This window comes from Carcharodon carcharias, chromosome 16, assembly GCF_017639515.1.
Source record: "Carcharodon carcharias isolate sCarCar2 chromosome 16, sCarCar2.pri, whole genome shotgun sequence".
Taxonomy (NCBI): Eukaryota; Metazoa; Chordata; class Chondrichthyes; order Lamniformes; family Lamnidae; genus Carcharodon; species Carcharodon carcharias.
In genome coordinates, this window is record NC_054482.1 from 24,559,779 (window position 1) to 24,585,867 (window position 26,089).

A 26,089-nucleotide genomic window follows, 5' to 3' on the forward strand; every position below is an offset into this window, starting at 1 on the left:
CATACTTGTGAGGAGGGCCCTTTGCAAATACTCCTCCGGGTGGAGATTGTCCTACCTTTGGAAAGATGGCACAAGCTAAGTGAAACACTTGAAGTGTGTAGCACAGTAGGTAATTATGGGCAGATTTCATTGTCTTGCAGCACTAGAACAAGACATGATCCAACTCAGTATCAAAGCAGCACCTTAAATACAATTTGACACAAGGGATGCGGCACCTGCTGTTTGTACAGGCCGGTCAGGAAAAGCAATGATCTCTATTAAACCTCAGTGTGTTCTACAACAGTGTCTATGATGTTGAACTATAGTTTAATTGCACTTTCCTATTCAGTTGAATAAATCAGACAACTTCCTTGCCAATCAGCTTGTTACATAAGAACAGGAGGAGGCCATTCAGCCCTTGAGCTTGTTCTGCCATTCAGTTAGATCATGGTTGATCTGCACCTTAACTCCATTTACCCTCCTTGGCTCCGTAACTTTCGTACCCTTGTCTACCAAAAATCAATCAACCTCAATTTTGAAATTTTCCACTGAACCTCAACTTCAACAGCTTTTTGTGGAGAAGTGTTTCCTGATATCACTCCTGAGTGGACAAACTCTAGTTTTAAGGTTATGCCGCTTTGTTCTGGACTGCACCCTCCCTTCCCCAATCTAAATGAACAACTCAATTAGTTCACCCCTTAATCTTCAATATTTTCATATGTCGTTATAGGACTAGATTGAAGGATTTGGTTTGTGTCTGACATCTATATTAAATGTTTCTCATGTAACTTGCCAATGAGAAGTGTCTCTACCTGACTCTGACAGGGCTGTTGCAATGAGATAGGAGCTTTAGCTTTCAGGAGAGCACGGTTGCACTGGCCTCCGTGCACCATGTTAACCCAGTTCCATTACTGAAACAGCTCTACTTTTCATAAATTCCTGGGCTTACAATTAGGAATATCTAGATCGAATTACCTGTGTTAGTATGCACTGTTAATAACACTATTACGAGTTGCTATCTGAGTGTGTTCATTGGGCAGCTTTTGATGCAACTGATATTCTGAAGTTATCAAGCTCATGACGTAAGATCAGCTTCCCACATTTAGTGGGTTTTAAGCAAAGTTGATTTTTCCAGTGGCGGCTCACAAAACGTGTGAAGAAGTGAGTCTCTGCTGCTAATGAAACGAAGGAGGCCAAATCGTTTATGTGTACACGTGTAAAATAATTTGCCATCAGCTACAATCCTGTTATGTAACAGGGGCCAGTTCACCAGTCTCGTCGGCAGCATCCCAATGGTGGGGTAAATCTACTATCAGTGGGCACTTGGAATTCTAATGCAGACATGCTCAAAGAACCAAACTTGTTTTCACTGAAAAGGATTATAAAGAGATGTGACTTCAGGTTTTAAAATGCTACCAGAAATGTATAATTTAGCTGCAGGCATGCCCAGTATTAAAGAGAGTCAATTAAGACAAAATAGAAGGAATTACTTTTCCTCACATGGTAATGGAGGGTGTTAAAGCTCTGTCAACGAACATCTCTTTAAAAAGTAACTGTGTGAATATCAGATTAGGAATAGGATTGAGGGCTATAAGCGAAGTACAGATATGGATAATTGAAAGCACTAGAGAATTATTATTTCCTGAGCAGCTGGAATGGCGCAAATGTTACAACAAAAATGGGAACTGGTCGATGAGAAATCATAAAGCCTCAGTGTTATGGAGGTGCTCTTGATTAGGAGGAGGAATGGGTAAAACTTTGCAGGGCCTTTTCTGGCATTAGAGAGGATGGGTGGGATCCATAATGAAACGGATTATGTACTATCCATGAAGGGACTGACGTGCAAATTGGCCAATTCAGATTCTGTAATCTCTTACATAATGGAAATATCATTTAAATTCCAGGAACATTTTTGCTTAGGTTCCAGGGACATACTGCTTTCCACAGAGTTTGATGAGTAAAATTTTTGATGTTGATAAGTTTGACTTCCCAGTTTTCTTTCTCCTCAGTGTTTTTAAGAGTTTGGGTCTGTGTATTCTGCTTCCTAATTGTTTATTTTCTATCGTTGTTGCATTTCAAGTTCATCAGTCATCTTAAAGCAAACCCCATCTGTCTATTCATGTGGAAATAAAGAATCCATTGTCCTATTTGAAGAAGTGCAGGATGGTTCTCCCGGTTCTTTGGCCAACATTTATCCCTCCAGCACCATTGCCAAGAACAGAACGTTCATCTAATTGCTGTTCATAGAACTTTGCTATGAATAAAATGGCAGACATCTTTACCAACATAACAACAATAAATATACGATGTAATTCATTGTATGTGAAGCACTCTAGGCTGCTTCCAAGAGGTAAGTTAAGGCGCTTTATAAATGCAGTTTCTTTCTTTCCTGAACTCCAGCTGGAACCAGTGTATTTACTAGATAAATCTTTCAACGGTTAAATGAAAGCTACAGTTTCCTCTTTTTGCTCTATTAAAAACTTGGTAAAACTGTTGTTCTTGGCTTTCATAGGCCAGCGAATTATCGTTTCATTCCAAGTGGCTGCTGGAACAAATATTTCACCACCCATGGACCTTTTCTTGTCTGTGTTCTAGTCTGAGTGCCCTTGAATTCAATGGCGAGCTCTTCTTTGTTAAGCATCTTGCACCTACTCTTAAGGAGTTAAGCTGACTTGATTGGCTCTGAAGAAACTGCATGTTCGGCACGCACATTAAAATGTCCTTTCACTTGAGACAGGGATGCTGTACATGCTCTTCTACCAGAACACACTTCTATTGCTGCAGTCAAAAAAAATTTGTTTCCAAAGAGCAAGTTTCCTCTTATAGGGTGAGGGGTGGGGGGGGGTAGTGGGAATAGGAGGAAAACAGTGACAAGGTTTTGAGGAACTCTTGCATTTTAAATGGCGAGAATCAGCATCCACTCCCAGATCTGGTGATTTTGCAGTCTGTCAACTGTCTGTCAAGAGCATCCTCCTCTGCATCAGTGTTTCATTTTCTGTCAGTCACACCAATCACCTTTCCAGGTTCTTTGAACAGATACTTGAAGCAGTTTTCTGCTGTGTGCAGGCTGCAGGTTGAAATCCCTGAACTAATTTTCAAGTCAGACCCAGAAAACTTGCAGAGAAAAATGCAATATTCATTCAGTCAATTTAAGCTGGACTGGGTCTAAGGTTGGGTCTCAGAGTGGGAAGAATAGTGTGCTATCTCATTCCAACATCCAAATCCATTCTCTGTTCTCCTCCCCATCCCCAGTAGCCAAAACATAATGAAGGACAAGGAACAGTTGATACCCAACTTATTGCCAGTCAACCCCAGTTGATCTTCCAGGTTAAATAACTTTGGGCAGCCACAGCCTACTCCTTTTCTCAAGGAAGGTAATTTCTGCAAGCCTCTCACGTATCTTGCACTGAGGTACCATCCTGAATAAAGTCCAAGATCTGGTCTTTTACTCCTTCATGAAGTCGTGCGTGAGGCACATATGAGGTAGAACACCTTCTGAAAATCAATGCAAGTAGGTTTCTCTTGAAACTGACAACACTCCATAATCTTGAACTAAGTCACAACCTGCCCTCTACATTTCTTAAGAGAATTGGGTCACCAACAAAAAAAGCATCTAATTCTCCCATCGTTGATGTCCTTCATCTGATGACTACAGAAACAAGGAAATTCCCCAGCTGAAAAAAAAATGTCTGGACTCCAACTGAACAGTTTCCAACAAAAGAAAAACAATGCTCATGTTGCTGTCACAGCACAAGTGGAATATTACAGTGCCAGGGAATGGAGCAGCCTTTAAACCATTCCAATAATGCATCTGGCTGAACTTTTTTCATGTTTCCAGACTCCAGATTTTTTTATTGGAGCAGACACAAGAAGTTCAGTTAGGCCATGATTTTTGGATGCCTCTTTCTCATTAATTCTTCAGGAATTGGTACACCTAGATGATATACTGGCAAACTATGCTTGGTTTTTTTGTTCCTTTTAATATGAGTTTTTGCTATTCTGAAGACCTTTGATGAAATACATTTTCACAGACAAAAATAGCCCACTTGTAACTCGCCTAAGTCAGCATTTCCCCTGTGTAAGGTAAATCAGTGAGTGTTAATGGGCTATTTGACCACAGAGGGCATCACAGCATGGTGGAAACAAGCAGGAATCCCATCCAAGTTTGTTTCCTTTCCCAGTTCAGGGGTGCTCTGACAGCTGTGGCACTCATTATCATTACCCCTGCAGAGATCAGCTCACTCAGCACAGACCTGCATCCTTCCTATTCTTCCCAGTTCCACACTATGCAACATGTTTACAAACTGAGCCATTAAAATAGTTGGATTTACACCAGCTCCAGGGCGAGTGTTATGTTAAATTCCTAATATTATAAAAATGATCAGTCTGTTGTGATTCTAGTAACTCTGGCAATGTACCCCACATAGGAATGGAGTTTGAATATGGATTACACCACTGGGAGCAAACATTTTCCATTCAACCTGTTCCTTAATTTTTTATTCCCCCAAGAAAATGATAGAAATACTTTCAAAAAGACTTTTTTTAAGGAAACAGACGCTAATCCTTGAACACCTCATCTTCCAAACCTCACCAGATTCACCATGCAAAAGTTAAAGCCAATTTCACATTTTAGCCAATACATTGTATCTGTTGTGGGACGTGCAGCTTGGATTTAGGAACACTAAGATTTCAAATTTTGTGACTGGATGCTGGTGTGTCCAGTGGGGTTCCACATGGATCAGTGTTGGGTCCCTTGTTGCTTGTGGTATATATAAACGATTTAGACTTGAGTGTAGGAGGGTTGATCAGTAAGTTCACAGATGACACGAAATTTAGTGGGTTGGTAAATATTGAGGAGGATAGCCTTAGATTACAGGAGGATATAGACAGGCTGGTCAAATGGGTTGATCAGTGGCAAATGGAATTTAATCCAGATAAGTGTGAGGTGATGCATTTGGGCAGAACAAACAAGGCACAGGAATACATGATAGTATGGTAGGACCCTGGGAAGTACCGAGAATCAGAGGAACCTTGGTGTGCATGTCCACTTAAGGTAACAGGACAGGTAGATAAGATGGTTAAGAAGGCATGTGGGATACTTGCCCTTATTAGCTGGGGCATAGAATATAAGAGCAGGGAGGTTATGCTGGAACTGTATAAAATGCTGGTTAGGCCACAGCTACAGTACTGCGTGCAGTTCTGAAATCCGCTGTGTAAGAACGATGTGGTTGCACTAGAGAGAATGCAGAGGAGATTTACCAGGATGTTCCCTGGGCTGGAGAGTTTTAGTTAAGAGGTGAGATTGGATTAACTGGGGTTATTTACCTTGGAGCAGAGGAGACTGAGGGGGGACCTGATTGAGATGTATAAGATTATGAGTGGCATAGACAGGGTAGACAGGAAGGAAATTTTCCCCTTGGTGGAGGGATCAATAACCTAGGGGCGTACATTTAAGGTAAGGGGCAGGAGGTTTAGAGGGGATGTGAGGAAGAATTTTTTCACCCAGAGGGTGGTGGGAATCTGGAACTCACTGCCTGAAAGGGTGGTAGAGGCAGAAACCCTCGTAACATTTAATATGTATTTGGATATGCACTTGCGATGGCATGGCATACAAGGCTATGGGCCTAGTGTTGGAAAATAGGATTAGAATAATTAGGTACTTGTTTGATTGTCGCAGACTCAATGGGCCGAAGGGCCTTTTTCTGTGCTGTAAACCTCTATGACTATGACTCAAAGATGTCATGTTTAGCAGCAAAGGCAACCATCACAGATTACACATAATTGCACCTGCTACTCTTTACAAACAGTGAAGTATTTTGAATGACAGGTTACCATGGGGATACAGTCTGGTTAGAGCTGCACAATCCTTTCTTTAATAAACAAACTGAGAATTACAGAAAAACTGTTCTTGGGCCCAAAATGGAGGACAAATTATGGCTTCAGGCAAGCTCATAGAGTATGATGAGGCTCCGGGTACATCAACTTGCATTGTTTCTATGAGCACTTTGACCTGCTGTTTCAATGAGCAGCTGAAAACTATGCTACTATGTATCCAAGTCTTAGATTTTAGATGACATATATTCCAGCTACAAGATTGACATGAGAGGCCTACTGAACCTATCTCTCTCAAATGAGGTCATAGGCAAGGTTGTCTACCATTGCCGACCTTTTTGATTTCTTAATCAATGGTGGCATCTTTGTGCTACTTTGGAGTGTTTGTTCTGAATGTATTGCTGCTTTTCAGAACTGTGGTTATATAAAAAGGAACTGTACGGGTTCCTGTGAGTGGCCCATTGATGATTATCAAAGATAAATGGGTATCAGGAAACATGTCACTGGTGTCAACTGGAACTTGTTGGTGTGTCTTTGGAGTTTTGAGAGGAGTTTCTCAGAGTTTTATCCGCCTTAAATTGGCCTTGGATTTCTTTTTCCATTTTTGTGCCTCTCCAAGGAGATGGTGGGGTTTTGGGTGTGGGATGAGGGTGGAGGGTAGGATGAACGGGGCTCATGGTTTATGTAAATTACTCAAAATCCAGATGGACCAGACTTAATGATTCAACTAGTCTTTCCTATCCTTAATTTTCGTTTGCTTGCAGATAAGTGCCCCCATGTGTTAAGCACTTTTCTACCTGTGCAAAGTAACTTGCCCCTCATGTTCAATAACACTTCTCCTGTGTTGGATAGACTTCTCTTGTATGAGGTTATTCCCCCATGGTAACTTCCCCTTTATAAGGTAATTCTCCCCATGTTACATAACTGTTCCCTCTGTTAGATAGCTCTTCCTAGTATTTGGTCATTTGCCTCTGTTATGCTACTTTTCCCTCAGTAGGATATCAGGTTGTGTCACCACCACCTTGTCTAACTTTCCCAAAAAAGATAACTCTCTCATGATCTTACGTACTGCTCTTTTCGTATGCCCTCTTGTTCAGTAATTATTCCCTGTATTTGTAACACTCCTTGTTTCCCTACTCTCCACCCTAACCCCCTCCCATTCATATCTGATGCTCCATACTATGTCCACCATGTTCTTGATTTTCCATACATACTGAGAAGCCAGTGTCTTTCGGCATGTATAAAAGCAAACAATTTCCCCCATTCACACAACCAAACCTCACATTTATGTGGTTTTAGGGCACCATCAGAATAAGGGAGCTGGACTTGCCCTATAATTGCAACAACATCACTTCTACGCCTTGAGGTTGGTCTCCACCAGCCTGAGCCTGTGCAGAATATCGATGCATGGTTCTGTCACCTGGGGTCACTTACAACATTAGCTATACCACAGCACTGTCAAATATAGAGTGCAACAAACTACTGCTAGGAGAAGTTCATCATTTTCACTCAGCTCCACACCAATGCCAACATTGTCAATGCCGAGGGCACATTAATGTAAAATTACAATCCTCCATAAACAGCTCCAATGCATGCAGTAAGGGGTAAAATTAATGGAATATCACACGGAATCAGATCTTGCATCTTGTAAATAATAAAAGAATGACTTGCTTTTATATAGTACCTTTCATGACTACAGGATGTCCCAAAGCACTTTACAGTCAGTGAAGTACTTTTGAAGTGTAGTCACTGTTATAATGTAGGAAACGTGGTATAAGTTTGCGCATTGCAAGCTCCTGCAAACAGCAATGTGATAATGACCAGGTAACCTGCTTAATTGAAGACTGAGGGATAAATATTGGCGAGGGCACTGGGAATAACTCCACCTCTTCAAAATAGCAGCATAGGCTCTTTTATGTCCACTTCAGAGGGAAGAAAGAGCCTCAGTTTAATGTCTCATCTGAAAGACTGGACCTCTGACAGTTAGTTTGTCAGCTTTGTCAGCATTTCTCAGGACAATGCTTCTTGCAGCTTCCACATTCCACACAATTCAGACACCTCACATACCCATCTGAGCAACCAGCACTCACACTCACCCTCAGCCTATTGCCCTCTCGCACCCATGCCTCACAATCACTGCCCATAAATGTTATTCTTCCCGCCTCTCCATTACAAGTAGTCACACCTATCTGTTTTCTCTCCTTGCAGGTGAAGAGAATACATAACTTAGGGAGAAGTTCGAGACCTGGGGGAGAGGGGCAGGGTCTGGCCAAAAAGTGACAGGCGCCTTATCAGACCACTGGAGAAGGAAGTCTTATCCCAGGAAGCTGTAGATGACCTGCATGAAAAACTGAGCCTCCTCAGGCACTGGTGCTCAGATATGCCGAGAGAGCTAATCCTCTGCCTGGTGACCGTGTGTTGGGGATCTTGCCACCTTCCAGCTGGATCTCAATGTCCATCTCCTCTCCCCTATGGAAGGGCATGGATCTGAGGAGAAAGCATCTGGTGCTGCTGGTGTTGCTCCTGCTAGTGCTATTGGTGGTATTCTCCTCCTAACCCTCTACAGAGGTGGAAGGTGGAGCTACATAAGCTTCTCCCATTCTGCAGTGAGGGCTGGTAGCAGGGAAGTGCAGCTAAAGGTGAGTGAAGTGCTCGACAGGTGAAATGCCTTCCACGAAGTTGGCAATCACCCTTCCAGCAACGATAGTACTGTCTGAGGGAAAGAAGTGCATTGAACAGCAGCCTCTCACCTGGCTGTGATTGGAGCTCTTCAGTTTCACTAATCAAAGCCTTCCTTGCCTATCAATCTGGTTTACTCTCAGTGTGAGGGGGTGGTCTGCTGAGTATGGATGTGTTAGGTGTAATGGCAGGGTGGTTAGAGGTGATAATGGCTCCATGAATTTATTCAGTCAGAGTTGGCAAGCCTATATTTTCATACATGCAGTGTGTATGTTCAAATGCACCTTTGCTTCACTTGATTGAAAGTCATCTGCCCCTCTTTGTTTCTAGCCCCATACCCCCCTCCATTGAAGTTTGCCAAACACTTTTCCATGGAAACACCCCTCAGGACCAGGTTATGATGGGCTGCTTGCCCCTCAATGCAACACGTCCAGCCTTTGCAACCAACCTTGAAGCTGCTGCCTTCCGCTTCCCGGAGCTTCTCCAGTCTAATTTGCCCATCGCACGGGTTGAGAGCCGAGGGTGGGGCGAGGCAGGTACATTTACAGTGCGGTCCCGAGCTGATGGTCTCCACCGTGTAGGAGTCGTCCGGCCTGACGGTGCCTTCATGAACCCGGCGGCAGGCGTCCCGGCCCAGGGGGTTGAGCACACACTTGCAGCGGCAATCCGTGCCCTCGGACACGGCTTTCACTTTGTCATAGTCCCCTAACAGCTGGAGGCAAGCGAAGAGCAAGTCACAACCGTGTGTGTGTGAAAAAGAGAATACTAAACATTTGAACAGCAGAAAACCTGCAGTCAGTCATTTCAGTGCGTATTAACATGTAGAGGGCTCTGTCTAAACAGTGAGTGTACGGTGTTTTGGAAATGTTACATTTCTGTTACTTCTGACTGTAACATTGTTGGCTCCAAGTTTCCTCACACAAAATAAAAACAATCCGAAGTTTTCCTAAATCGAGTTAGCTTTGTTAGGCAAGTCCCAGTTATCAGTTCCTGCACAACAACCAGATAATCCAGAAACTTGCAAATGAACATGTTGCAGCTTTGATTTAAACTACAAGAGGTGTCAGGGTTCTAAGGGAGAAGAGGTGCACGCTTACCAGAAACGGTAAGGATTTTCCCAATTAGAATTACATTTAAAAATAAAACCAGTGTCATGGTGCTAAATGAAAACCAGGAGTTAGAAATGGTTTTTTTTGCACAAAAACAGCAGGTTTGTCAGACTGAAGTAAACAAGTATCTAAGGATACAGATCATTTAACTCCTAATGAAATTCAACGGACCAGATCGTCAGCTCCTTTCCCTGGTGCTTTATCGAAGGTACAGACACATTAAAACAAAATTGTAGTTGTTTTAGTTTATTTCCGCTACCCCCCACCCCGACGCACACCCAGTAAAACGATGGTTTTACCTCTGATAGGATGCTGTCCTGTCTCTCGGATTCAGCTGCCGGCGTCTTGACTTCAGTTTCACGTTTCGGTTCTTCCCAAACAATTGGCATCAGCTTGGGATTCTTCCCGGTGATGTTGTGGAGTCCGTTGCTGACCGGTAGTCCTCTGCAAAGAACGAAAGCCAGGATGATGGCAGATCCCCAAAGCATCTTAGCACTCGGCAGAGGGGAGCTTTCCGCACTCAGTCCTCGCCGAAGAGAAGTCTGGTCGAGTCGATGGCAGGGTTGCCGAGTGCAGCTGGCAGCTGCCAAGCAGCCGCAGAAAACAAATGCCAAACTTCCCCCCAACGCCACCCCCCACCCCCCAACAAAATCAAGGTTGAGACACAAAACTAAAATATTCCAGCGAGTGTCCTGGTTCCTTCAGAGGGAGATGGGATGGGGGGCAGGATAATCACCAGTTGCACAGATAATCTTGCATTGCTATAGTCAGCAAACCCCAATGTAGAGAGAGCACTCACTTCCAGTGTGCAACTGAGCTGGGTATCTTGTAGCTTGAAGCTGATTGAATGGACTGATGGAAGCTAGGAGGAGTCTTACTGCCAATAGTCAGCAGGATGTTGCTCGAAGTGTATCTGCAGCCTTGAGACCAAAATACAGAAACACCAATATGGAATATCCGAAAAATCTCAGCCCTAGTCCAAATCTAGCTAGGATGCAGTAAATTTGAGATGATAAAAAATAAATTGAGACATATTTCCATATTCTTCAAGATGAATGAACATATTTTGTGATGTAGCGTGATGGCTTTTAGTTCTATTGTTTTAGGTTCCAATGTTTAAAATGTAAAATAACTCAATAGGATAAATACAGAGAAACCATTTCCTCTGTTAAGGGTATCAAGAATGAGGGGACATAATCTTAAGAGTAGAGCTAAGCACTTTAGAGGGGAAATCAGGAAGCAACTTTTCACATGAAGAATAGTCTAAACCTGGAATTCTGTCCCCCAACAGTCCATGGATTCTGGAATAATTAAACCTTTCAAATAAAGATTGATAGATTTTTGTTGGGCAAGGATATCAAGGGATATGGAGCGAAAACAAATACATGGAAGTGAGCCATCATCTATTTGAAAGGTGGAGAAGGCTTAAGGAGTTCTATGGCCTCTTCCTATTCCTGTTATTGTTAAATCAAGACTTTTAATGGTTTTGGTAAAAATGATACTTTAAGTCATTCAGGTAAATGTTGAACAATTGTCCTCTCTCTAAGTGTATCTAAACACCGTGGAAAGGAGTAGCTGTGTTTGTTTTAGTGTTTTATCAATTATCAGAAATCTCAGAAGTGCTGCAAACAAGGATTGTAATTAAACTTTGTAATTAAAACCAGTTCCTGAATCAAATTATAAGAAATTAGACACAGTTGAATTATCTTCACATAAAGCAGGTCAGTGCTGAAATTTTTTTCTGAGAAGAATTGTATCAAACGGAATTTATTTCCTAATAAAAACAAAAAAACTGCGGATGCTGGAAATCCAAAACAAAAACAGAATTACCTGGAAAAACTCAGCAGGTCTGGCAGCATCGGCGGAGATCCGCCGATGCTGCCAGACCTGTTGAGTTTTTCCAGGTAATTCGGAATTTATTTCCTGTTTATTCTGCATGCTGAAATGTGTTGGAGGAAGAGATTTCTAGGACGACATACTGTCAGGAGTTGGCATTGAATGGAAGTTGGGGACCTCCTTAAAGAGATGCAAAGAAGATTGCTCTATGGCTGCTCTAGAGCGCTTCCTCCTGGCTAATTACCGAGCAACACCCGCAATGGACAGAGAAAGGCACTGCAGATCCCTACTTATCTGGGGAAAGATGAATTATTAATTAAGGTCTGGAAGGAGAGAAAATGAAAATAATTCCCAAAAGCATCAAAAGGGAGATAAAAGATCTGTCCATAATTGAGTAGCTACCTGCTCCTACTGCTATTTCACTGACCTACACAGATGAGGAAGTTTTTCAGTCTCTACTACGTTATCTGATCTCAGTTGATACAGTCATTGGGGAACTACCATGGGCCTGACCCAGAAAAGGGACACAATCAGTCAGGGATATCACTTTCAATGGCTGTTTAGCAATCCTTTGCTTCTGCTCAGGGGAGCAGTTGTCTACAGATGCCCCTGGAACCTCAGCCCATTGAGAATCAGCTTCTGAGGACAGGAGGAAAGAACATTGAAAGAGGAAAAAAAACACTTATTTATGGTCCTGTGGTTCCCAAAGCTCTCTCTGGACCTTTTTTTTTGGTTCAGCAATTGCAATATTATATAACACAAGGCAAGCTGCGGAGCTCATTACCTCACTCTAATGGCATCATCTAAGCTCTCTACTCCTGGGGGGGAAAATCACAAAGTAGCCTGGTCTGGTCCTTATTCAGCCTGCCTTTATTCCAACATTAGAAACAATTGGAAACTGCCAAATTAAATGCCATTGGTTGGTTTTATATTCCCCCATTGAGGGGGATGAGGGTTCAAGTCAATATGTTAATAATGTGGAAGTATTTACAATCACTTCTCTGCATTACATTGTCATAGTAAATTGTTGTCAGACTGAGAGGTCAACAACAGGCAGTCACTTCCCAAAACTTGGGTAATCTCTTTGTCCAGAAGATTAAGTTGGACATGACAGTAGAGGAACATCAATATAGTGTTAAACATAGTCCTTAACACTATCATTAGCACTCCCCTTGTCTTGTGTCCATGACGTCTTCATCAAATCTCTCTGGAGCTCCCATCTATCCCTGACTTTCTATTTTACTCCACCTGCTCCAACCACAGCATAAAGCCCATCACATTTCTACCAGACTTCAATCCTGAGGAAGAGTTGTACAGACTCGAAACGTTAACTCTGTTTCTCTCTCCACAGATGCTGCTAGACCTGCTGAGTTTTTCCAGCATTTTCTGTTTTTAATATTAGTGGTAAAATTACCAGATTAGTAATCCAGAGGCCTGGACTAATGCTCTGGAGACATGAGTTCAAATCCCACCACAACAGCTATGCAATTTAAATTCAATTAAATAGATTTGGAGTTAAAAACAAGCTAGTGTCAGATATGGTGATGCTAAAACTACCAGATTGTTCTAAAAATCCATCTCGTTCCTTGAGAGAAGGAAATTCACTGGTCCTGCGTGTGTGTGACTCCAGACCCACAGTAATGCGGTTGACTCTGAAATGGCCTCATCAGCACATTCCTTGTGGAGATGGAGTCCTGTTTTCACACTGAAGGTACTGTCCTTCATGTTGTGTGACACTACCACCATTCTAAAGAGCTTGGAATCAGAATAGATCCAACAATTCAAAAAGGGGCATTCATGAGGTGCTACGGGCCAACACCAGGAGCAGAACAAAAACAGAATTACCTGGAAAAACTCAGCAGGTCTGGCAGCATCGGCGGAGAAGAAAAGAGTTGACGTTTCGAGTCCTCATGACCCTTCGACAGAACTTGAGTTCGAGTCCAGGAAAGAGCTGAAATATAAGCTGGTTTAAGGTGTGTGTGTGGGGGGCGGAGAGATAGAGAGACAGAGAGGTGGAGGGGGTTGGTGTGGTTGTAGGGACAAACAAGCAGTGATAGAAGCAGATCATCAAAAGATGTCAACGACAATAGTACAATAGAACACATAGGTGTTAAAGTTAAAGTTGGTGATATTATCTAAACGAATGTGCTAATTAAGAATGGATGGTAGGGCACTCAAGGTATAGCTCTAGTGGGTTTTTTTTTAATAATGGAAATAGGTGGGAAAAGGAAAATCTTTATAATTTATTGGAAAAAAAAGAAGGGGGAAACAGAAAGGGGGTGGGGATGGGGGAGGGAGCTCACGACCTAAAGTTGTTGAATTCAATATTCAGTCCGGAAGGCTGTAAAGTCCCTAGTCGGAAGATGAGGTGTTGTTCCTCCAGTTTGCGTTGGGCTTCACTGGAACAATGCAGCAAGCCAAGGACAGACATGTGGGCAAGAGAGCAGGGTGGAGTGTTAAAATGGCAAGCGACAGGGAGGTTTGGGTCATTCTTGCGGACAGACCGCAGGTGTTCTGCAAAGCGGTCGCCCAGCTTACATTTGGTCTCTCCAATGTAGAGGAGACCACATTGGGAGCAACGAATGCAGTAGACTAAGTTGGGGGAAATGCAAGTGAAATGCTGCTTCACTTGAAAGGAGTGTTTGCGTCCTTGGACGGTGAGGAGAGAGGAAGTGAAGGGGCAGGTGTTGCATCTTTTGCGTGGGCATGGGGTTGTGCCATAGGAGGGGGTTGAGGAGTAGGGGGTGATGGAGGAGTGGACCAGGGTGTCCCGGAGGGAGCGATCCCTACGGAATGCCGATAAGGGGGGTGAAGGGAAAAAAAAAACCCACTAGAGCTATACCTTGAGTGCCCTACCATCCATTCTTAATTAGCACATTCGTTTAGATAATATCACCAACTTTAACTTTAACACCTATGTGTTCTATTGTACTATTGTCGTTGACATCTTTTGATGATCTGCTTCTATCACTGCTTGTTTGTCCCTACAACCACACCAACCCCCTCCACCTCTCTGTCTCTCTATCTCTCCGCCCCCCACACACACACCTTAAACCAGCTTATATTTCAGCTCTTTCCTGGACTCGAACTCAAGTTCTGTCGAAGGGTCATGAGGACTCGAAACGTCAACTCTTTTCTTCTCCGCCGATGCTGCCAGACCTGCTGAGTTTTTCCAGGTAATTCTGTTCTTGTTTTGGATTTCCAGCATCCGCAGTTTTTTTGTTTTTAAACCAGGAGCAGAATTATATTCCACCACAATCTAATTTTGTTACCTGACTTATTCCTCACTATCACCATCAAACCAGGGGGCAAACCCTGGTCCAATGAGGAGTATAGAAAAGCATGCTAGGAATAGCAATGGACATGCCTAAAAATGAGGTGTCAGCCTGGTGAAGCTACATCTTAGATCTACAAGTATGATAAACGGAGGAAGCAGCCTGTTATATATTCCACAAACAACGGATCAGACCAAAGCTCTGCAGTACTGTCATATACAATCATGAATGGTGGTGGACAATTAAACAACTGACCAGAGGAGGAGGCTTCATAAATATCACCATCCTCAATGATGGAGGAACCCAACACATCAGTGTAAAAGACAGGGCTGAAGCATTTGCAACTATGTTTAGCCAGAAGTGCTGAGTTGGTGATTCATCTCAGCCTCCTCCTGAGGTCCCCAGCATCACAGATGCCAGTCTTCAGCCAATTTGATTGGTTGTGGGCCCTGACAACACCCCAACAGTTGTGCTGTAGAACCAACCACACACCTAGCCAAGCTGCTCCAGTATAGCTACAACCTCTAGTATCTACCTGACGAAGTGTATGCCCTATCCACAAAAAGCAGGACAAATCCAATCCATCCAATTATCAATCCACCAGTTTGCATGCAATCATCAGAAAAATGATGGAAAGTGTCACTAACAGCGCTATCAAGCGGCACTTAGAGAGCAATAACCTGCTCACCGATTTTCAGTTTGGGTTCTGCCAGGACTCTCAGCTCCAGACTTCATTACAGCCTTGGTTTAAAGATGGACAAAGGAGCTGAATTCCAAGGTGAGCCGAAAGTGACTGCCCTTAACATCAAGAAAGCATTTGACCGAATGTGGTGTCAAGGACACCTAGTAAAATTGAAGTCATTGGAAATTAGGGAGAAAACTCTCCACTGACTGGAAATCATACCTCACAGAAAGGAAGGTGGTTATGATTGTTGGAAGCCAATCACCTCAGCCCCAGGACATCATGGTAGGAGTTCATCAGGACAATGTGATAGGCCCAACTTAGTTCAGCTGCTTCATCATGGCCTTCCTTCCATCATAAAGACAGATGTGTAGACATTTGCTGATGTTTGCATAATTTTTAGTTCCATTTACAACTCCTCAGATAATGAAACAGTCCATGCCTGCATATACCAAGACCTGACCACCATTCAGGCTGGAGCTGATAAGTGACAAGTAACATTCATGACATACAAGTGCCAGCCAACGACCATTTCCAGCAAGAGAGAACCTAACCACCTCCCCTTGACATTCAATGATATTGCCTTCACTGGATCCCCACCATTAACATCCTGTGGGTGTCACCTTTGACTAGAAATTTATCTGGACCAGCAACATAAAGACTGTAGATACATAAGTAGATCAGAGGCTGGGAATTCTATAGTGAGTAACTCACATCCTCACTCTCCCTGTCTACCATCTATAACGCACAAGTCAGGAATGTGATGGAATACTCCCCATTTGCCTGGATGAACAACACTGAAGAAGCACGATATCATCCAGGACAAAGCAACCTGTTTGATAGGCACCCCATCCACCATCTTAAATATTCACTCTCTCCACCACTGGCACACAATGGCAGCAGTGTGTACCATCTATACATCTACAAGATGCACTGCAGCAACTCATCAAGCCTCCTTCGATAGCACTTTCTCAACCGGGATTTCTATCACTGAAAAGAACAAGGGCAGCCAGCACATGGAAATGGCACCACTTGCAAGTTCCCCCCAAGTCTCACACCATCCTCAGCTGGAAATATATCACTGTTCCTTCACCATCACTGGGTCAAAATCCTGGAACTCCCTTTCTGACAGCACAGTGGGTGTATCTATAACCCAAATATGAATAGAAAAAAGTTATGTGTATAGGATTCAATTCTGAGTGATGAAGAAGCAAGTTGGAATCTGGTATACATATGCTTATGAAAGTGTAAGAGCCTCACTACCCTTTAGTAGCAAGTTACAGAATAAAAGTACTTAATACCAGATGATAATCATGGATCCAGTCAAGCTGGATGTGGGTTCTCAGCTGTACCTCTTGGGGGCCCAGTGGAGTGAAGACCAGGCCCTTTACTGCACATTCATTCTTGGCTCATCCCAATGGCCAGTTCCACAGTTGCTCCCTTGGAAAAATTGCCCAATCACAGACATTTTATCACGAGGCAGAGGTAAACATGCAAATTTGAGAAAGATATAAAGCAGGAAATAACGATTGGCTTATAAAAACTGTTATGGCACAGCAGTTGGTAAATGCTGAGCTGCTCAAATCCCAAAGGGAAACTTGAAACAACTGCCACAACTGTTTTACAACTTGTATAATTATTTTGAGATGCATGCCTTGAATTCAGTAGTAATAAGTCCACCAAGTCTTAGACAGTTTTTGCAAAACTAAATTAAACATTTATTAATAAAAGAAATAATTTTAAGCACATACATACGTCTACAAATTACTACTATGATAACTCCCAGTTACACCTCCATTAAGGCAGCAGTAAAACACATAGATTTTAAAAGGCTTAGGCAAAGTAACATGATACCTGAACAGTCGAATTCAAAGTGAGTTTTCTTCACTTCAGTTCGTGTAGACAGCAACTTGAGGCTTAAAGGCTGGAGGCTTTTCACACCTGTTAGATCTTAGAATGCCTTCTTTCCTTATACATAACTTAATCTCCTTTATACATGTTTCTCTCGTTTTAATGCAAATCCCATTGTTTCAATATGTCTTTGGATTTTACCTTTCTAATAATTAAAATCTTTCATAGTACCAATTTTATCAGTCAGCTTTGGGAAAAATAAACGCTTAGCTTCTGTTGGCTAGGTGTAATTCCTTTCCACCTCTTTGAAATTCACTCTTCTGGTTTATCTAAAAATGTAAATTTTCCTTATACACCTCACATTCAAAAACTCCAACCATGTTTATCCATTTAGCATTTCAAACCTAGCTTCTCTTCTGAGACATCAAAGCCTTCAAACCAGCTGTCTTTAATTCAATTAAGTCCCACACTACAGACACACACAGACACACACCACCCAGACTCCACTATTCCTACCTTACACTAAATTCCAATAACATTATGAAAATTATTATATTTTCCTGACAAAGCTTTCAAGTAGTAGGGAAAGCAAAAGACTGAGGACAGTATAAGGAACTACCCTGTCATTTGAATGGCAAGGGAGAATGTCTTTGAGGAGCCAGTGCAATCAATCTCCATTTTAACTGTGGACAATGCATGTTGGGGGCACTCTGCATTGCAACTTAGAAGGAGCATGTGAAATGTTCTGAAGAGCACAAAGCACAGTGAAAGAGAAATGTAAAAATGTTACAACCAGGCAACCATCAGGTGAAAGAAGAATCTCTCTGGCCACAGGAACCACATTTATTTGTCTCCTACTCAGCAGTGTGAGATATGAGGTGATTGAAGAACCTCCCCAGATACAACAGCAATTTCAAACCTTATAGACTTGGGTTTTAGAGAGAGCCAAGGTTTGTGGTTCAAGGAAACCTCATGAAAAGAGTAATTAGATAAAAAAAAATTTATTGTAAAGGTGACTCATTCACCTTCAACCAACTAAGCAATGAGAATGTGCAGTATCCCAGTATGGGAGGGTTGCCAACCCTACCAGGATTGGCCTGGAGTCTCCAGGAATTAAAGATCAATCTCCGGAATACTGCTGTGTGCAAGGTGAAACATCATTGGACCATTAAAAAAGATTTATTTTTGTCATTTTCTTTGACATTTCCCTTTACCAGATATAAAAATATTGAAATTGGGGGAAAAAAAGCCTGTTTCGCTGACGGTCAAGCACCTTCAAATTGGGTAATGAATCTTTTTGCTTTCCAACTGGCATAGGAAGGCAGCACACCACAAGGATGAATGTGTTGGCTGACTAATGGCTGGAATGTGAGGGTAAGTCATGTGATGAAACTTCCAGGAAAACATTTAATCATAGTCAGCAACCCTCAGTATGAGTGATGTCAGGAAAACTTTGACAGTCTGACATTCCACAATTCTCGCTCCTACTGGCTTGACACTAGGCATGTCAAGGGCATAACCCAGGAACTTTGGTCATAAGTCCACAGACTCGCCGAATGAGCAATTCACTTAGTGCTATTTTCCCCCCTTCTCCCTGTAACCCTGCACATTCTTCCTTTTCAGATAACAGTCCAATTCCTTTCCAAGTGCTTCGATTGAACTTGCCTCCACAACACTCTCTGGTAGTGCATTTCAGACTTTAACCATTCGCTGTGTGAAAAAGCTTTCTCATACCGCCAATTACTTTAAATCTGTGCCACCTGGTTCTCGATCCTTTCATGAGTCGGAACAGTTTCTCCCTTTCTACTCTGTCCATCAGGATTTTGAATATCTCTGTTAAGTCTCCTCTCAGCCTTCTTTTCTCCAAGGAAAACAGTCATAATTTCTCCAATCTATCTTCATAACTAAAGTTCCTCATCCCTGGAACCATTCTTGTGAATCTTTTCTGCACTCTCACCAATGCCTTCACATCCTTCCTAAAGTGCGGCGCCCAGAACTGGATGCAGTTCTCCAACTGAAGCTGAACTAGTGTCTTATACAAGTTAAACATAACCTCCTTGCTCTTGTTTTCCCCTGTTAATAAAGCCTAGGGTATTGTATGTTTATTAACTGCTCTCTTAACTGTCCCACGATCTTCAATGACTTATGCACATAGACACTTAGGTCCCTCTGCTCCAGCACCACCTTTAGAATTGTACCCTTTATTTTATATTATCTCTCCATGTTCTTCCTACCAAAATGAATCACTTCACATTTTTCCCCATGGAACTTCAATTGCTACCTATTTGCCCATTCCACCAGTTTGTTTATGTCCTTTTGAAGTTCTCCTCACAGTTCACAATGCTTCCAAGTTTTGTATCATCCACAAACTTTAAAATTGTCCCCTGTACACCAAGGTCTAGGTCATTAATATATATCAGGAAAAGCAAGGGTCCCAACACCAACCTCTGGGGAACTCTACGCCAAACCTTTAAAAAACATCCATTAACCACTAATCTCTGTTTCCTGTCACTCAGCCAATGTCGTATCCACGTTGCTACTATCCCTTTTATTACATGAACTATAACTTTACTCACAAGTCTGTTGTGTGACACTGTATCAAATGTCTTTTGGAAGCCCATGTATACCACATCAACAGCATTGATATCATCAACCCTCTATGTTACCTCTTCAAAAAAACTCCAGTAAGTTAGTTAAACAAGATTTTACCCTTAAGAAATCCATGCTGGCTCTCCTTAATTAACCTGCATTTGTCCATGACAATGAATCTTGTCCTGAATTGTTGTTTCTAGAAGTTTCCTCATCACCAAAGTCTAACTGACAGGCCTTTAGTTGTTGGGCATACCTTTACAACCTTTCTTGAGCTAGGGTGTAACATTTGCAGTTTTCCAGTCCTCTGGCACCACCCCTGAGTCTAAGGAAGACTGAAAAATTATGGCCTCTGCAATTTCCACTCACTTCCCTCTGTATCCTTGGATGCATCTCATCCAGTCCTGGTGCCTTATCAACTTTAAGTACAGACAGCCTATCCAATGCCTCCTCCTTTTCAAATTTAAACCTCCTAATGTTTGAATTACCTCCTGTGGCCTGGATAGCATCTTCTTCCTTGGTAAAGACAGATGCAAAGTATTCATTTAATATCTCAGCTACACCCATAAGTAAATCCCCTTTTCGGTCCCTAATTGGCCCTACCCTGAGGTCTATGACCCTAACCCATGAGACCATTTATAACATTGCCCAAACTCTTGACTTCTAGCAGTTGGATGTGAATGTGGGTGGTGAGATGCCACAAGGAAAATCAATGGTCAGTGTGCTGTGCAAAGTTAGTAGGGTATCCATGTTAAATATCTCCATGCTGCTAAGTTTCTGATGTTTGATTTGCTACACTGAATAGAGAAAATGAGAAGCAGTGGACTCCTCAGACTGCTGCCAGTTCTCCACAATAACCAATTTAAACAGTATTGGTGAAGGTGGAGGAACAGGTTGTTTTTCCGTTTTCAGCTGTGTATTATCTGGAAGCAAAAGAGAAGGAATTGAGATCGTTACCAAAACAACACACAATTTAGTGCATGAACTGTATGACAATCTATGCTTGGAAGTGCTCTGCTATCTGGCAGCTCACTGAAGTGGGCATTCTTCATGTGTGAGCCAAGATAATGAGAACTGGCAGATTATTCAATGATTCTAGCGCTAAAGTCAAGCCTAATCCTGTCCTCAACCAATGCCCATGCTCCAATTTTCCACCCATAGAGAATGAAAAACATGCATTGATTGAACAAGTTATGCACAAATTGGTCATGTGTAATATAAACATATGAACAATGATAGACAGATAAAGACCTTCCGCTTTGTCCAGCCCATCCCACGGAATTGTGGTACCTTGTGTATCATAACACGCACACTCTTCTCCCCAACCAAAACCATGTGATCTCCTGGTGAGACAGTAAACCAGACAAAAACCCAGGCCAATTTGGGGGGAAACAAATCTGGGAAATTCCTTTCAAACCCATCCAGGCAATTGAAGCTAGTCTAAAAGATCACTCTGGTCCTGAATTCCCTGAAGTATCTACCTTTTGTAAAAGCAATATCTCCCCCAACCAGAAACCTGCTTTCACTTGAAAGAATTCACTGAAATTGGCATCCATCATGCGCGAAACAGCCTGTTCCAGAGGCCCATTATTCTCTGGGGAGAGAACAGCCACAGGACATCTAACCTAGATATGGCCTTAAACATTAAAATTGGGAGCCTTGGTCCTCCTGAGTTTAATTCATTGTAATAAACTGTCAACTGGAGTACAATCTATTCCTTTCATTACCTTATAAACCTCAATCAGATCATCTTTTAAGTCTATGGCTAGGATTTTCCTTGCCCACCAGCATCGCGCATGATCGGTGGTGTGAGCGGACAATATAGCACGATTGGTTTCATAAAGGCGTGAAATCTGTTTGCGATCGTCCGCCGCTCAGCCTGCCAATGGCGGGCTGTGTTTCCCACCATTGGACATCAGGAACCTCAATGTAATATATCAGCATATCATTATAAGGCCAGACCGCCGGACTTATCACCCCAGCTGGATTGTCCACCCCATTGACGTGTTTCACAACAGCACATAAGCAAAGTGCACCTGATGGCTGCACTTTGCTCAGGACTTCAAGGTTTGTTTGCCTACCTTGCTTCAGGCAGCATTCACAGTCATCAGCGCCAGGCTTTGCAGGCAGCACCACATCACATTTAGGGGGACTCACAGGCAGGTCTCTACCTACCAGGTCAGCCTGTGGGTGGCTTTTCAATGGCTGCAGGGCAAGGCCTTGCTTGGGGAAGGGGGAGAATTGGCCTCAGGCAAGGGAAAGGCTGCAGGACGAGAGCTGTACTGGAGAAGGAGGGTATCCCAGGGTGTGTGTAGGGGCACATGTTGATCTGTGCAAGTGGCCTCAGGATGGTGAGGATTGAGACCAGATAGACATGTGAGGATATGTATGTGAGAATGGGTGGTGATGTCCCTTGAGCTGGCAGTGAGTGAGATGTCAGTGAGTGTGTGTGAGGCTTGAGTGTGTGAGTTTAGAGTGATGAGATGGTTGCTATACCCTGGCTGCACAGATGAGGTCATTCATCCTCTTTCTGCATTGGATGGCCAACCTCTTCTGTGGAATTGGCACTGATCACTGCTGCCACCACCTGACATGCAGGATTGGTGATGCCACTGCCCATCCTGCGGCCCGAATGGGCCTCCACAGTGTCCAAATGGTATTTCAGTGATGCGTCATTAAACCTGGGGGCTGCAGTCTTTTTGCCTTAAGTGGACATCTTCCCTGCAGTAGTCTGGGCTGGAAGCACTGAGATGTGTGAGCATGGCTGGACTTTAAATATGGCACCCTGCCTGATGAAGCGGCGAGGTAATAGTGTGGCAGGCGAATGAGAGCCTGCCTGCCATGGAAACAGCATGTTTCCTGGGAATGCATAAGTAATGTGGCAGGTTTGGGACAATATGTCATGAAAGCCCACTATTGCAGCTGACAAGTAAAATGTCATTTTACCCACCTGCTACCGGACTTAGTGCAAATCTATGTTTCTCTAAAGTTTAGACTCATTACTCTTTTAACCTACCCTGATAACTAAGATGCTGTAATCTGGGAATTAGTCTAGTGGCCCTCATCTGCACCCTTTCAAAAGCTTCCATATCACCCACAAAAAGAGGAGGCCAAAACTAGACACAATATTCCAAGTGAAACCTGATTAAGATCCTGTACAAGAACATAAGAGTACCTATTATCACTCCCTTTGGCCCTGCACCCCACCAACACTTTTGTCATTTAATCTCCCTATATTCCATCCTATCACAGGCCCTTTTGATCTTTTTCCATCGTCCCTGCCTTTCATTTGCTTAAAACCTGTTACATTTTTAACTTTTCTGATGAAAAGTCATCGACCTGAAACTTTAACTGTTTCTCTCTCCACAACTGCTGCCTGACTTGCTGAATATTTCCAAAATTTTCTGTTTTTATCACAAAATAATATGCCTTGTCTTATAATCTACTGTCCTATGAATGCACCCCTATATCCTACTACTCCAGCTATCATGATACAGCATTCCTTATGCAGCTTCAGAGATATACACACCAAAATGTCCTAATCCTTTTCTTTTTCCACCTTTAATATTTTTTCCTGAAGGAGTATAAATTTGAACATTCACCCTGTCCACCTGTATAACACTTACCCAAGTTATACATAATTTGTCAATTGTGAGACCAATGTCCCAGCACATTAAAACCTGCCTAAAGCAAATAAGCATCATTTGCACAGATCTGTGTATCATAAGCATATTTGCGGATTATACCCCCAAACCTACCATCCGGACCATTAATAAAAAGTGAAGGGCAAAGATCTCAACACTGATCCCTGCTGGATGCCAGCGATGACTGGTCTCCAAACAGATCTAAATCCATCTATGACTACTTTTTGCTAAAGTCCTGCCAACCAATCCCCATGTATTACTGCGGATACCAGGGGCTTAGATCACTTCGAGAAGTCTTTTGTGCAGTACCTTATCAAAAGAAGTCTAAGAATACAGTGTTTACACGACTTTGTAAGTTGTTCAAAGACTACAGTTAGATTTGGAAAACATGACTTTCTTTTCATGAAGCCATGTTGTGCGTCTCTTATGTTTCCCTCTCTATCAAAGCACTTAAATATTGCACCACTAAAGATTCTCTCAAGTATTTTCCTATTACTGATGTCAGACTAATAGGCCTATAATTAACCGGGTCTCTATTGTTACCTTTTTTAAAGCTGGGAAGTACATTAGCCTCCTTCCAAGATCCATCCCAGAGTGCAGTGAATTGTCACACAACATTTGTCCCAGCTCCCTGATGAGTGGGTGTCACCTGGCCCAGCTTTTCTATCTACTTTCTAGTTCTTTATTCTTTCTAAAACAATATGTTCATCTAATTTAATACTAGTTTTATTAAACTCATTCAATTCTAATGATTATCATCTTCAAGGGTGAAGATTAATGCAAAGTGCTTGTTTAATATGTCCTCACTCAAATGTCAACTTGTTAATACTGACAGTGTTTTTTAATGAAATGAGCTTTAGTAGGCTTTGCCTTTTCTGTTCACCATATTGAACAAATTGTGTTGATTTGCAGTCATGTGGGAATTGGATGGGCCACACTGCTGGGATGAAAGTTTCCTCTGCATGTGAGAGCCTGAGATATAGATACATTGGACAGACAAAATCTAGTTCCAAGTATCACTCCAGAGCCTAACCTTGTACTCACTAGCAATCTCACTCAGAAAGGTTATGCAATGAATGGAGTGTAAGGTAGAAAATGGCATGGATGTAGCAAGGAGTGTTTTTCATCACTCCTACAATCCTCTGGCTTTAAAAACATATTCTGGGGTGTCACTTAATCACTGTAATTTATCTCAAATTCCTTCAACCCAGTCTAATTTTCCTTCCTATTGAAGTCAATGTGGAGGGGTGGGTAACTGGCAGCCAATCCAATATTACTCATTCTACACTATTGCCTAAATGATCCCCAATAGTTTCAGTAAATAAATGTATTTCAGAGATAATAATTTTTTCCACTCTGGTATATTCTTTATCTGTTCTGTTGATTAAATGTGCACTTTCACAGTGTGAATGATGTGCTTTACAATGCAATGATTCATGCTTTGTATAATTGGAACTTCTGTTTGTAATGTAATACCATCACATGTGAACACGTACAGGCAATAAGTGAACATGAAATATTTCTATAAAAGTTCATCCATGCATACCTTACCAGAAAGTGCATCTGAAAATGACAATAAATCCCCAAAATAATAATGAAAATACAAGGGTAAATATGTCCATTAATGGTCCTGTGTTGAGGTAGTTCATCTCACATGGTTTGGCAGTGGAAGCACTGCAAGTTGCCTCAGCATTTCTAGGCTGGGGATGGAATTAGCAACCAGGTTTCTGTTCCCGACTGCCAGTTTGTCTATTTGTACCTCTCTTTCTACTGCTCACTCAGACTTTTGGACTGTTTTTACTGTAGCTTTGTTATTATTGAGAAGGCACAAGGGTCCTGACACAGCACACAACAAAGGTTGAAAAGGTGAAATAAATCAAAATCCTCAAAATGTGTGGACATCGGGTGTAGACGAGATCAGACTGGGTTGCAATCCAGCCAAATTTAAATTGGCTACAGATGCTCACTTCCCAAGCTGACATATTGGGACTTAGGAGAGTTACCAGTGGTCTCAGTGCAAATGAGAAAAACACATTTTTGAAATGTTACATTTCTATCTATTTTTTCTGAATGTAAAATTTAAGGCCAGGCATTGTGACTTTCACAACTGCAAAATATGTATCAAAAAACAAGGATTTATGGATTTAGAACCAAGGACACACTCGCCCTTCCCCCGCAAACAAAGCGATATGACTGCCAGGATTGTTCATTAGTGAGGTGTTCTGGTGTAATGCTCCAACTTTCTGTCATTATCTCCATGGTGGCTTATTTTTACAAGTAGCAGGAAATGGTTGGATACTGTTGCAGGAATCACCAGTTAGCAGGAATACTGCAGAAAATGTTGCTATTAGTGGATACCGGACGACGTTGTGCTGACTGAGAGGTTTAACTATAAACAGAAGCTATCAGCAGAGGGTTAGGCAGCAACTGTGGCAAGAAAAACAGAGTTGACAGGGGTAATTTTAACCTAAAAAAAAGGGGTGTGTTTGGGTCAGATTTTGGGCCTGAGAAATCTGTTTACCAACTCAAGCCCACGTTCAACCCTACCAATAAACTGACGCTGCACGGTGGGGTGGCAACCAACCCACTCCAAGGAAGCAGGTTGGTACAATA

At 42.4% G+C, this 26,089-nt stretch overlaps 1 protein-coding gene across 1 annotated transcript in view; it reads right to left on the reverse strand.

Annotated features, from left to right (window-relative positions):
* LOC121289348 (olfactomedin-like protein 2B) overlaps positions 1-10,413 on the reverse strand; it is a 59,987-nt gene extending 49,574 nt beyond the window's left edge. The window contains exons 1-2 of the mRNA XM_041208710.1: positions 9,899-10,413; positions 8,939-9,202 (exon numbers count right to left, since the gene is read on the reverse strand). Coding sequence (XP_041064644.1) covers positions 8,939-9,202; positions 9,899-10,087 — 453 coding nt within the window. The 5' untranslated portion in view covers positions 10,088-10,413. The remainder of the gene's footprint in view (positions 1-8,938; positions 9,203-9,898) is intronic.
* Between the last annotated feature and the right edge of the window lie 15,676 nt (positions 10,414-26,089).